Genomic DNA, 11,906 nt, shown 5'->3' with positions numbered 1-11,906 from the left:
GTTCCCTGTTCTCCATCTCCCTGCGTGACGCCCTGCAGAAGAAAATCAGCATCTTGGAGCATCAGATCCAAGAGAAATTCAACACCACCGAGCACCACGGCCACGAGGAGCCACACCACGGCCATGAGGAGCTGCACTGGCACAAGAACAGGGTCCACGGGCCTCATGAGAAGGGTGAGGGGCAGGGGTGCGGGGGTATCGGCAGATGGATAGTTGGTGGTGGTGGGCATCGAAGGATCCAGACTAGAGCTGTGGCTGGATGAATAGGACTCACTGCAGGGATGGACAGGGGGATAACAGAACAGATGGATGGGTGGCATTGTAGCTACAAAGCTAGGTAGTTGCATGGATGGACTTATGTATGGCTGAATTGATAATTGAATGAATGGATGGAATCACTGATGGGCGAAGCTATGAATGGAACGTTGAATGGATGGATGAAATGGTGGATGGATGGATGGAGGAAAGGGATGGACCTATGGATGAAATGGTACATGGATGGATGGATCTATGGATGGATCATTGAATGGATGGATGAAATAGTACCTGGATAGAAGAATGGATGGAGCGTTGAATGGATGGATGAAATGGTACATGGATGGATGGATCATTGAATGGATGGATGAAATGGTACCTGGATAGAAGAATGGATGGAGCGTTGAATGGATGGATGAAATGGTACCTGGATAGAAGAATGGATGGAGCGTTGAATGGATGGATGAAATGGTACATGGATGGATGGAGCATTGAATGGATGGATGAAATGGTACGTGGCTAGAAGGATGGATGAGGAGATGATGGATGGATCTATGGATGGATGAAATGATACCTGAGGGATGGCTGGCTGAAATGAGGGATGGCTAGTTGAATGAACAGCTGGATGCAATGATGGTTTGATGGCCGTATCAGTGCACGTGGAGATGGCTGACTGGCTACTGGCCAGAATCACATCCCCTTTCCCCTGGGGCTGGTTGTGTCTGGCCGCCCCGGGACTGACCTTGTCCCTCTAGGGCACAAGGTGGAGAAGCCGGACGAGGTTTTCCGTGTGGGCTTCCCCCTTCGCACCAACTACATGTACGTCAAGGTGAAGCGGACGCTGCATCACGAGATCTTCGCTTTCACTGTCTGCCTCTGGCTCAAATCCAGCTCAGCGCCTGGCGTTGGCACCCCCTTCTCCTACTCCGTGCCTGGCCAGGCCAACGAGCTGGTGCTCATTGAGTGGGGCAACAACCCCATGGAGCTGCTCATTAACGACAAGGTGCGGGGCTGGGGACTGCCATGGTCAGCAGAGGATGCGATGCTGCAGGGGGTTCTGTGCTGCGGGGAGCGGGGGGGGGGCCCAGCAGGGGGCGCTGGGCTGAGGGGCAGGGGGGCTCCGACCTCGAGCACTGCCCTTAACCCTTTCCCCGCCACGCCCCCCCAGGCTGCCACCTTGCCCCTGGCTATCCACGACGCCAAGTGGCACCACATCTGCGTGACCTGGTCGACGCGGGACGGCATCTGGGAGAGCTACCAGGACGGGGTGCGGCGGGGCAGCGGGGAGAACCTGGCCCCCTGGCACCCCATCAAGCCAGGGGGCGTCTTCATCCTGGGGCAGGAGCAGGTACGAGACCCGCCCCCCCCACGCCCCAGGCTGAGAGCATCCGCTCCAAGGTACCCCCCCCTTCCAGATGGCTAATGCCCTCCCTGGTCTACCCCTGGCCTCTCTGCTCCCCCCACAGGACACGCTGGGCGGCCGCTTCGATGCCACGCAGGCCTTCATCGGGGAGCTGGCCGACTTCAACGTGTGGAGCCACGTCCTGGCGCCGGGCGAGGTCTACAGGCTGGCCACCTGCGCCGGCCGCGCCCGCGGGGATCTCGTGGCCTGGGCCGAGGGCGCCGTGGAGCTGCACGGGGGCGTGGCCAAGCTGCCCTTCAATGCCTGCCACTGAGCCCTGCACCACGGGGGGGCTGGAGGCCCGGATGCCTGGGTTCTCTCTGGCTGACGAAGGGGAGCGGGGTCTAGTGGTTAGAGTGTGTGTGTATGGGGGGAGGGGACTGGAAGCCAGGACTCCTGGGTTCTCCCCGGCTCAGGGAGGGGAGTGGGGTCTAGTGGTTAGAGCAGGGGAGCTGGGAGTCAGGACTCCTGGGTTCTCTCCGGCTCAGGGAGGGGAGCGGAGTCTAGTGGTTAGAGCGGGGGGGCTGGGAGTCAGGACTCCTGGGTTCTCTCCGGCTCAGGGAGGGGAGCGGAGTCTAGTGGTTAGAGCGGGGGGGCTGGGAGTCAGGACTCCTGGTTTCTCTCCGGCTCTGGGAGGGGAGCGGGGTCTAGTGCGTATGTGTGTGGGAGGTTGGGAGTCAGGACTCCTGGCTTCTCTCTTCAGCTCTGGGAGGGGAGTGGGGTCGAGTGGTTAAAGGAGGGGGGTGGGGGGGCTGGGAGACCCCCCTTCCTCTCTTGTTGTGTATAGAGCTGTGGCTCTTAGCCTAGGGCTGGGGCGGGCTGTACATACGCTGTGGCCGATGTCCCGTAGCTCGGCGCTGTTTTACGTAGGATTCGATGCTATTTTTTTCCCTCGGAAAGGACAGAATAAACCTGCCAAGGAAGCAGCAGCAGCCCCGGCGCCACCTCTGAGTCAGTGCTTTGTCTGAGCGCGCCAAATACCCAACATGCCCCACCCCAGAAGTGGCTGCATCCCATCAGTGGGCAAGGGGGCCCCGTGTTCCCTCTAATTTTTTACGTCAATGTGCAGAATGAATTACACAACTCATGTGGTAAGGGTGGGGATGCAGGCTCTGGGGTGGGGCTGGGGATATGGGGCTGAGGGTGTCGGCTCTGGAGTGGGACCAGGGATGAGGGGTTTGGGGTACAGGCTCTGGAGTGGGGTCAGGGATGAGGGGCTCAGGGCTGGGGTGTGAGGGCTCCGCTGGGGGTGTGGGGTTTGGGGTGCAGGAGGCAGCTCCAAGCTGGGGCAGGGAGAATGTGAGGGTTCTAGGGATGAGGAATTTGGGGTGCAGGCTGCCCCAGGGAGAGAGGACTCCCCTCAGCCCTGTCTCCCCACAGTAGCTTGGGGCCAGGGGAGAGGTGCCTCCCCCGGCCTGCGAGGCCCTTGAGAGCCTGCTGCCCACCCCCGCAGCCTACAGGGAACGTAGGTCCCCGGCTAAAGAGCCCCAGCACCAGGCTGCCGCCGCTGGCTGGAGGCAGTGGGGACAGATGGACGTCAGCTAAGGGCTGAGCAAGGCCCCAGGCCCGGGGTGCTCACATCCTGGGCTGCATCAACCAGCCCCCCGCCCCCCCCCCCCAGTTCAGTGTAATAGAACCTAAGAGTCCTGGCTCCCAGCCACCCCCCTGCTGTAGCCACAAGACCCCACTCCCCTCCCAGAGCCAGGCTAGAACCGAAGAGTCTCGGCTTCCAGCTCTAACCCCTGGGACCCACTCCCCTCCCAGAGTCGGGGACAGAACCCAGGAGTCCTGCTTCCTAACCCTCTGCTCTAACTCCTGGGACCCACTCCCCCCCAGAGCAGGGGACAGAACCCAGGAGTCCTGGCTCCCAGCCCCCCTGCTCTATCCACTGGGACCCACTCCCCTCCCAGAGCCGGGGACAGAACCCAGGATTCCTGCTTCCTAACCCTCTGCTCTAACCACTGGGACCCACTCCCCTCCCCAAGGACAGAACCCAGGAGTCCTGCTTCCTAACCCTCTGCTCTAACCACTGGGACCCACTCCCCTCCTAGAGCCAGGATATGGGACCCACTCCCCTCCTAGAGCTGGGGACAGAACCCAAGAGTCCTGGCTCCCAGCCCCCCTGCTCTAACCACTGGGACCCACTCCCCTCCCAGAGCCCGGGACAGAACCCAGGAGTCCTGGTTCCCAGCCCCAAACAGGGTTTAAGGTGCTGCTGGTTCCAGACCAGTTGGGTGCCCTCTCCGCTAGCTGTCCTGGGTGTTTAACGCCCTGAGTGGATACCCCCCTGACCCCCCAGACACCTGGCACCCCCCTGGTTGTACTCAAGACTGTAGTGTTTTAATTCCATTGAAAGTTGCATCCATTAAATCCTTAAATAATAATTACAAAAACCTGAACCCGCCCTGGAGTCCTGGGGCGGGCACGGGGCTGGCGCCGGTTCCCCTCTGTCCACACCAGCGCCCGGGGTGGGGTGAAATCCCCCTGCGCCGGGAGGAGGCAGCAAGTTCAGGGGTCCCAGGCATGGGAGGAGATGGGTCCCGCTGGCTTGGTCCTGTTGCCACGCGGTTGCTGACGAGCCGGGGGGCTCTCCCAGGCCACCCCGCGATAGCTGAGCCGGAAAGGTGGTGGTGGGGAGGGGGCACAGAGATTGGTCCCGGTGGGGCAGCCCCACATCTGCTCCCGGTGGCGACGGCAGAAGAGTAATCAGAAGGACGAGATTCCACAGCAGGCGAAAGCAAATGGCTTTCGACTTTGGAGGGGGTGCTCCCCATACGCCCCCCCGTCTGTAGTGTACGTTCCTGGAGCCCAGGAGGAGTGCATTAAAATGGGGAGGCTCCGGATGGCCCCCAAGCTCTAGGACCAATAGTGTGTACTTGGGGGGGGGGGGGGGGAATCCCCCCTGTGGGAAGATTTAAAAATTAGCTGGTGAGGGGCAGGCCAGGGGGCTGGCTAAAATCCCCCCTCCCTGGCTGCCCCGAGGAGGGAAGAACTCCCGTTCTCCCTGCTGGCTGCCAGGGGGCACTGCAGAGGGCCAGCTGGCATTGCCGGGGGGGGGGGGGGGCAATGCCACCTGGGAATGCCCCCCCCCATGCCTCGTGCTGCTGGAATTGTGGGGGGAAGGGAGACCCCAAAGGCAACAGCGCAGCTGCCCCAGTGCACCCTGGGACGCTGCTAGCTCCTGGTGCCCAGCGCCATGGTAGGAGCACAGCATTGTGGGTAAATTCCCAGCCAGCTGGAAGGGGAGGGGAGGGACGGTTGTCTCAGGGGTTGCCAGGCAAGAGCTTATTGCACCTCGGGGCTGATTAGTGTAGACGGGAGCCTGGTGTCAGCCAGTGAAAATCCAGAGACCCGTGAAGGAAAGTGCTGAAGATATGGAGTCAGGGCCTGGGTCAATACGGAGTCACTCCTGTTTGCAATGTCGGGAGGGCCGGATTCTAATCTCAGTTCCCCCAAGGTCGATCCAGAGTCACTCCTGTTTGCAATGTGGGCAGGGCCGGATTCTAATCTCAGTTCCCCCAAAGTCAATCCAGAGTCACTCCTGTTTGCAATGGGGGCAGGTTTGGATTCTGATCTCTGCTCCCCCAGGGTCAATCTGGAGTCACTCCTGATCAGAATCTGGTGCAAGGTCCTGAGCCAATGGCATGGCAGAGGCCCCAGGCCGCAGCCCCCACAGGCGGGGAGAGGCTTGCTGGCCCATGGTACCCAGTGGCTCCTGGAGAGGGACTGTATCCCAAGTAGTGTGACTGGGAGGATGTCGGAAGACAGATCAGGGTACACACAGATGCTGGGGGAGGGGAAGTCAGTGATGCTCTGTCCATCTGTCTGTCCGTGGCTAGGCCCCCGGCCCAGGGGGGTGTCAGTTTCAGCGGAGCCGAGGGAAGTGGGTTGGGGGGGGCACAGAAAGGCAGCCTGGTGGCTGGCCTGGCTCACGCCTGCTCCTGTTTCTTCTTGACCGAGATGCGCTTCTTGCGAGCGGCCAGCATCTCGTAGAAGGGGTCCACGCTGACAGCAGCCCTGGGGGGAGCGGGAGGTTAGGGGGCCAGGGGATCTTGCTGCAGCCAAGAGCCCTGGCCTTGGGGCAGTCACCCCCATGGAGGCCCCACGGCCAGTCCACCATTGCTGGGAATGCCCCTGCCCTCACATGCCCCCCAAATGGGGTGGATCAGACCTCCCCCCCCCCCCGCCTCCAGCTCCCTAAATCTGTTCTCTCCTTCCCCATCATGAGCTGGAACCATCCACCCGCAATACCCTGGGAGGGGGCTGGGAGCCAAGACGCCTGGGTTCTATCCCCAGCTCTGGGAGGGGGATGGGGCAGGTAGGGGTGCTCCTCACTTGATGGATTTGATCCACTCGTCCTTCTCCTCCTGCGTGGGGGCCGAGATGCGATAGACCATGTGGTTCCCTTCCACCACCCGCCCGTCGGCCTCCGTCTTGCAGGCCTTGATCAGCTGGCCCTTGTTGTTGGGAATGTAGAGCTCAAAGCAGTTCTGGGGGAGGGGGGGGAGAGAGAGAGAGAGAATCAGCCACGGGCTTAGGCTGCGTCAATTCCCGCCCACCCCCCCCCAAGTGACGGGCTCAGGCTCTCAGCAGACTCAGGCTGCGTTGGTCACACCCAGGGCTGATTCCCCCGACCCTGCAGCGATGGGCTCAGGCTCTCGGCAAACTCAGGCAACGTCAAGTCATTTGTGCTCGAAATGAAAGCTCAGAGCTGAGAGCACAATGCTGTGCAGAAGGGTGTAGCCTGAGCTACAAGGGTCAAATGCTGCAGGAATGGATGGAGGAAAGGAGGGGTATGTGGATGGATGCGGGGGGTGCATGCATGGAAGGAGGGAGGGAGGGGGGTGCGCAGATGGAGGTATAGAGGGAAGGTGCGTGGATGGATGGATGGGTGTGTGTGGATAGATAGAGGGAAGGTGCGTGGATGGATGGATGGGTGTGTGTGGATAGATGGAGGAAAGGTGCGTGGATGGATGAATTGATGGAGGGAAGAAAGATGCATGGATGGATGGATGGAGGGAGGGAGGGAGGGGGGGGAGCAGAGGGATAGACAGGAGGAGGAGGAGGAGGAGGAGGAAGGCCATGAAGGAGAGGATAAGGACAGGCTGAAGAAGGACAGACAAGGCCCACGGTGACCGTCGGGAGCGAGAAGGCCCAGAGGGGTAGGGGGCGCTGCCCTCACCGGCTTACGGGGGTCCTCCACCTCCCGGATGCTCAGGTTCTCCAGTGGGATGATCCCCCGCGGCTCCTTGTCCTGAGTGGGGAACAAAGCCGGAGTCAGGGGAGACACGGCTCGGCCTGCAGGACTCCCTGCCACTGGCTATGGGGCTAAGTGGGGAGAGCCAGGGAGCCCCGGGCCCAGGAGGGCGAGCGGCAGGACCCCCTGGGTTCCTGCAGGGGCTGTCTGTGGAGCCCAGCCCAACCCCTGAGTGACTGGGGGGCAGGGGGCTCACCCAAGGGGCAGGTGATTCCATGACTGACCACTAGGGGGAGCACTTGGGTCTGCCTCTGAAGCAGATGGTGCTGGGCAGGCCCAGGGTAGACGGGCCTGGGGGCGGATCTGGGGCTGCTCCGGGGGGCTGGGGGGACTCACCGTGGTGTACTCGAAGTAGTACAGGCAGTTGTCAGTCAGAATGAACCAGCGTCTTTTCCACGTTTTCACGCGCCCGCCTGCAGGGGAAGCAGAGATTGGGGGCTCAGTGATGGGGGCAGGTATTGACCCTGTTGGGCCAGTCCACCCAGGGGCCGCGTGAGAAGAAGACCAGGCCTGCCCCAGGGCATGCTGGGATAGACACGGCACCCTCGCCCGGGCACATGGGGGGTCAATTTCAGGCATAAGACCCCACGCAGCTGCTCCCCCATGGCACTGCCGCATGGGGGAGGAGGGGGGACGGGGCCTGACAAACTGGTGTTACTGGCAGAACTCTCCTCCCAGAGCTGGGGAGAGAACCCAGGAGTCCGGGCTCCCTGCCCTAACCACTAGACCCCTATCCCTGGCTCTGGGAGGAGAGTGAACCCAGGAGTCCTGGTTCCCAGCTGCCCCTGCTCTAACCACCAGGTCCCATGGGGGGGGGTGGGGGAGACCCCGTGTGGCACGACTGTCCCTGAGACAATCCCTGATGTGGGACCTTTAAAACTTGTGTGGAAATTCTGGGGTGCTTCCGGCAACACCCCTTCCCTCAAGGGGCCAGGCCTCCCCTCCCCTCCCACTCCCCCCCGTGGCCAGCTCCAATGCTCCGGGGGTCTGGCGTCGGGCTCGGGGCACATCTCTACTGTGTTGATGTGGATGTAATGGGGCGAGGCGCTATTTGGGTCCCCACCCCCCATTCCAGCAGCGGCTTCCCCCTCCGTTACCTACCTCCTGGGGAGGAACGGTGAGACCCGAACGCAAGTGGCATCAGCGGCGTGGGGGTGGGGGGGGCCGTGGGGGGCAGGAGTGGGGAGGGAGGGGAGGAAAACGGGGGAGGGAGAGAAAGAAAGAGGGGAGCGGGGGGGAAGAGAAGAGAGAAGAGAGAGAAAGAGGAAAAATCAGTTATATCAACGTGAGGAGGAAAAACACGGTCAAATCACACCCCTGCCGCAGGGATCAGCGCGGGGGGGAGGAGGGGGAATCTTGGGGAGGGAATGTCCTTTTTGCTGTGTGTGGGGGGGGTGTCACAGAGGTTTGATACACAGAGTGAGGGAGGGGGGGGACTCTGTCCGGCTTTTCCCTGTGAGTGACCTCACCCATCGTCCTCCATGGCCATTCCCTGCCCCGGGGGCTGGGGAGAAGATTAAATAGAACCCAGGAGTCCTGGCCCCCGGCATCCACCTCTACCCCTCAGCTCTAACCACTAGCCCCCACTCCCCCCCAGAGCCATGATGGAACCCAGGCATCCTGATTCCCAGCCCCCATCCCGGCTCTTGGGAGCTGATCCCTGCTCACCCCCCGACCCCCAATCTGTGCCTTCCCTAGAGGCAGAAATGGGGTCAGGCCCCAAACAAGGTCGGCCCACCTCCCTTCCCCATCACCCCCGCACAGATCCCTCCGCCTACCTCCTCCCCAGCGACTTAGGACCCTCCCAGACTCCTGAACACCCCCACGCAGCTTTCTCCACCTCCCCCCTACCCACCTGTGACCCCAAACCCCAATCCCCCCAAATCCAGCCTGTGCCTCTGACCGAGCTACTGTGGGGTCTGCGCGACCCCCATCCTGACCCCTCATGGCCCCGCTAATCGGGGGCACCTGCCTCAAAACTGGGGTTGCTGCGAATTGCCTTTGGGGTGGGGGCTCATATTGGGGGGGAGGAGCTCCCCCTATAGCTGTGTAACCCCCCACCCCAGGACGCTCAACCTTGGGGGGGGGGGGGGGGGGGGGGGGGTGTCCCAGGAGCCCTAGCCGAGGGGGGGACACAGACATGGACCCAGGAGCACTAGCCGAGACCGGGGGTGGGGTCCTAGCTGAGGCCAGGGGGGAGGGGGATGGACGGACCCAGGCATCCTAGCCGAGGCCGGGTTGGGGGTACGGACCCAGGCGTCCTAGCCGGGGCCGGGCAGGGGGGAGTTTTCCTGCAGGTGCGGAAGGAAGGTCGGTGCTTTGAGGACACAGTGGGGGGTCGGTGGGACACAGAGAGAGGAGAGCGCAGAGGCATGCAGAGATCGCGGGGGTGGGGATCGGGGGGCATGGGGGTTCGGGGGGTCCCGCTCTCACCCAGCTTAAGCAGCCAGCCCTCCCGGTCCGGGTTGAAGAACGTGTGGGTCAGGTCATTCCCGTCATCCTCTGGGATCTTGAACGGCTCGTTCCGGATGCTGTCGTACAGGTTCTGGGGATGAGAGGCAGAGTCACAAAGAGGCCACGCCCCACTCGAGGGGTGGGGTCACAATAAGGCCACGCCCCCAATGACAAGAGTCAGAGACCACAGCCCTTTTCCTGAAGGGTGGAGTCAGACACAAGCCACACCCCCTCCTCACCAGCAGGCCAGACCCATGGGCCCATGGACCCCAGTATCCCACCCTGCCCCCCAGATCAGACCCCCGCCCTCACCCGCAGCAGCTCCTCGGGCAGGTCGCCTCCGTCGTTGATGCCCCGGTTCATGGTGATGAATCTCTCCACAGTGGGTTTGTCCCGTACGTTGGGGTTGTGGAGACTCGTGTTCAGCATGATGACAGCGAAGGAGAGCACGTAGCAGGTGTCTGGGGGAGGAAGGGAGGGAGGCCGGTAGGAGGAACCCCCCCAATAGACGCCACCCCCATCCCAGAGCCGGGAGAGAACCCAGGTGTCCTGGCTCCCAGCCTCCCCTGCTCTAACCACTATGCCCCGCTCCCCTCCCCGAGCCGGGGATAGAATCCAGGCGTCCGGGCCCCGTGGTACCTGTGGACTGGAAGACGCCGGGGTTGCAGAGACAGTAACGCTGGGCAAAGGCCTCCATCATGCGGTCGATCTTCTGGGCCTCCCCGGGCAGGCGGAAGCTCCATAGGAACTGCCTGGGGAGACCGGGGGGGGGGGGGGGGGAAGAGTAAGTAGGGGCCCCCTGAGCACCCTCTGCCCCCACACCTTCCCCCCCCCCCCCTCCCCAACCCCCCCCCCCCCCCTCTGCCACCCAAACCTTCCCACCCTCCACATCTCTCAGTCCCCGAATTGCCCTCTGCCACCCAAACCTTCCTACCCTCCGCCACCACATCCCCCACCCCCGCTCACCGCAGCGCCTGCACCAGGTTGAGGTCAGTGAACTCGTGCAGGTCGACGAAGGCGTGTAGCACGGCGATGTTGAAGTCCTCCCTGCGGGGGGTGAGGGGTTGGTGGTGTCAGAGCTGAAATACCCCCCCTCCCCATCTGTTTCCCCCCACCCAATCAGACAAAACTTCCAGAGCTCCCCTCCCTATCAGAGCCCAATGGTCACGCCCCTCCCCACAGCTCCCTCCCCTCTCCCCCAGCTCGCCCCCGATGGCCCCACTCATCTACCCCAGGTAGTCCCCAATGGCCCCGCCCCCTCTAGCCCAGGTAGTCCCCAATGGCCCCGCCCCCTCACCTCTCCCCCAGGTAGTCCCCGATGGCCGTCTTGTTGAGCCCCTCCCCCTTGTAGAGGAACCGGGCGATCTCCTCGGGCGTGTTGTGCAGCAGCTCATTCTCCACCAGGAACTGGATGCCCTGTGCCGAAGACAGAACGGAGTCAGGCGCTCAGGACCCGACCGCACCCCGCTCGGCTCCCAGGCCCCTGCCCCAGGCGTCACCTCCCCTTCCACCGGGGAAACTGAGGCACACACAGGGACTGGAGATAGAACCCAGGCATCCTGACTCCCAGCCCCCCTCCCAACTCTAACCACTCACCCCCACTCCCCTCCCAGAGCTGGGGAGAGAACCCAGGCGTCCTGGCTCCCAGCCCCCTCCCCTCTTACCTTTTTAGGATCCATGTTGAATTTCTTGCGGCCCATCCCTATCTTCCGGTTCCTCTGAAGGGTTTTGCTGCGGGTCGGATGGAGAAAAACCTCAAGATTCAGCACTCGGAACAGCCCCAACAGCATACAAGCCTATGGTGGGGCAGGGGCTGGGTATACGGGGACCCCTCACCCACCGCTGAGGAATCATCTGGGGATCAGCACATTCGTTACCTGCCCTCATTTGCCTCCAGACCCTCCACCTCGTTCATGGCCTCGCTCAGCTCATCCCGCAGCCGCTGGATTTCCACCAGCAGCTCTTGTTTCCGCCGCCGGATGTTCTCCAGCTCCAGCCGCTCCTCGGGGGTCAGGTCCGGGGGCACTGGGATGGAGACCAGAGGTTAGCCTGATGCAGGAAACCCCTGCTCCAGGAGCGAGGGAGGAAGTGGGGCGCATGTGAGTGTTTCTTGACTTTCGGGTGACACCTGCAGGGGGAGGTGGGCACAGGGGCTGTTTGTACAGGGATCCCCTGCCCAGTGCAGAGACGCAGCTGCCATAGGGGGCAGATGGGGGGCATGGCCAGGGTACCTTGCACTGTAGCTATGTCCTGCCCCTGCAGGGCCCATAGGGAGCGGTATGGTTAGACCAGCGCAAAATCTGTGCACGTTCCAGGCCTTAGCCGTGGCATGAAACTGGGAGCTCGGGTTCGGTTGCCTGCCGATGCGACGTCCCAGGGCTTTCCGGCTCCGTCCTATTGTTTATTTGCAGTGCAGGACCACGGCACCAGGGACTGTACGTGGGTATGTATTATTTGGATCCTGTCGGCCCCTGGGAGACCCAGCCCCGGGTCAGGCCCCATGGCGCCAGGGGCTGTACGTGGGGATGTATTATTTGT

General features: G+C 62.4%; 2 protein-coding genes across 2 annotated transcripts; one reads left to right on the top strand and one right to left on the bottom strand.

Moving 5' to 3' along the window:
* Window positions 1–836: 836 nt before the first annotated feature.
* LOC117888396 (neuronal pentraxin-1-like) lies at window positions 837–1,946 on the top strand. Its single transcript, XM_034791723.1, has 3 exons — window positions 837–1,258; window positions 1,424–1,603; window positions 1,722–1,946. Exons 1-3 carry the CDS (start codon window positions 1,073–1,075, stop codon window positions 1,929–1,931), a joined length of 576 nt encoding a protein of 191 aa, XP_034647614.1. The 5' UTR covers window positions 837–1,072; the 3' UTR covers window positions 1,932–1,946.
* A 2,029-nt stretch (window positions 1,947–3,975) lies between these two features.
* LOC117889055 (cytohesin-2) lies at window positions 3,976–11,393 on the bottom strand (the record flags this gene model as incomplete). The annotated part of the gene is given in 11 exon segments (XM_034792869.1): window positions 3,976–5,674; window positions 5,993–6,147; window positions 6,840–6,911; window positions 7,251–7,327; window positions 9,348–9,459; window positions 9,681–9,829; window positions 10,008–10,120; window positions 10,335–10,415; window positions 10,666–10,784; window positions 11,033–11,099; window positions 11,246–11,393. Coding segments are annotated over 11 exon segments (1,181 nt in total), but the record flags the coding sequence as incomplete, so codon positions are not given.
* Window positions 11,394–11,906: the final 513 nt, after the last annotated feature.

The sequence above is a fragment of the Trachemys scripta genome, chromosome 16 (genome assembly GCF_013100865.1).
Source record: "Trachemys scripta elegans isolate TJP31775 chromosome 16, CAS_Tse_1.0, whole genome shotgun sequence".
NCBI classification, from domain to species: Eukaryota; Metazoa; Chordata; order Testudines; family Emydidae; genus Trachemys; species Trachemys scripta.
Note: the sequence above shows the minus strand (reverse complement) of the source record. Positions and strands in the feature narration are given on the sequence as shown.

What these genes read in the sequence shown, in the direction of transcription:
- LOC117888396 (XM_034791723.1), top strand. Translation starts at nt 1,073, where the DNA reads ATGTACGTCAAGGTGAAGCGGACGCTGCATCACGAGATCTTCGCTTTC. An exon ending in AGCTGCTCATTAACGACAAG is followed by an intron (nt 1,259 to 1,423) that starts GTGCGGGGCTGG and finishes ACGCCCCCCCAG; the next exon opens with GCTGCCACCTTGCCCCTGGC. An exon ending in TCATCCTGGGGCAGGAGCAG is followed by an intron (nt 1,604 to 1,721) that starts GTACGAGACCCG and finishes CTCCCCCCACAG; the next exon opens with GACACGCTGGGCGGCCGCTT.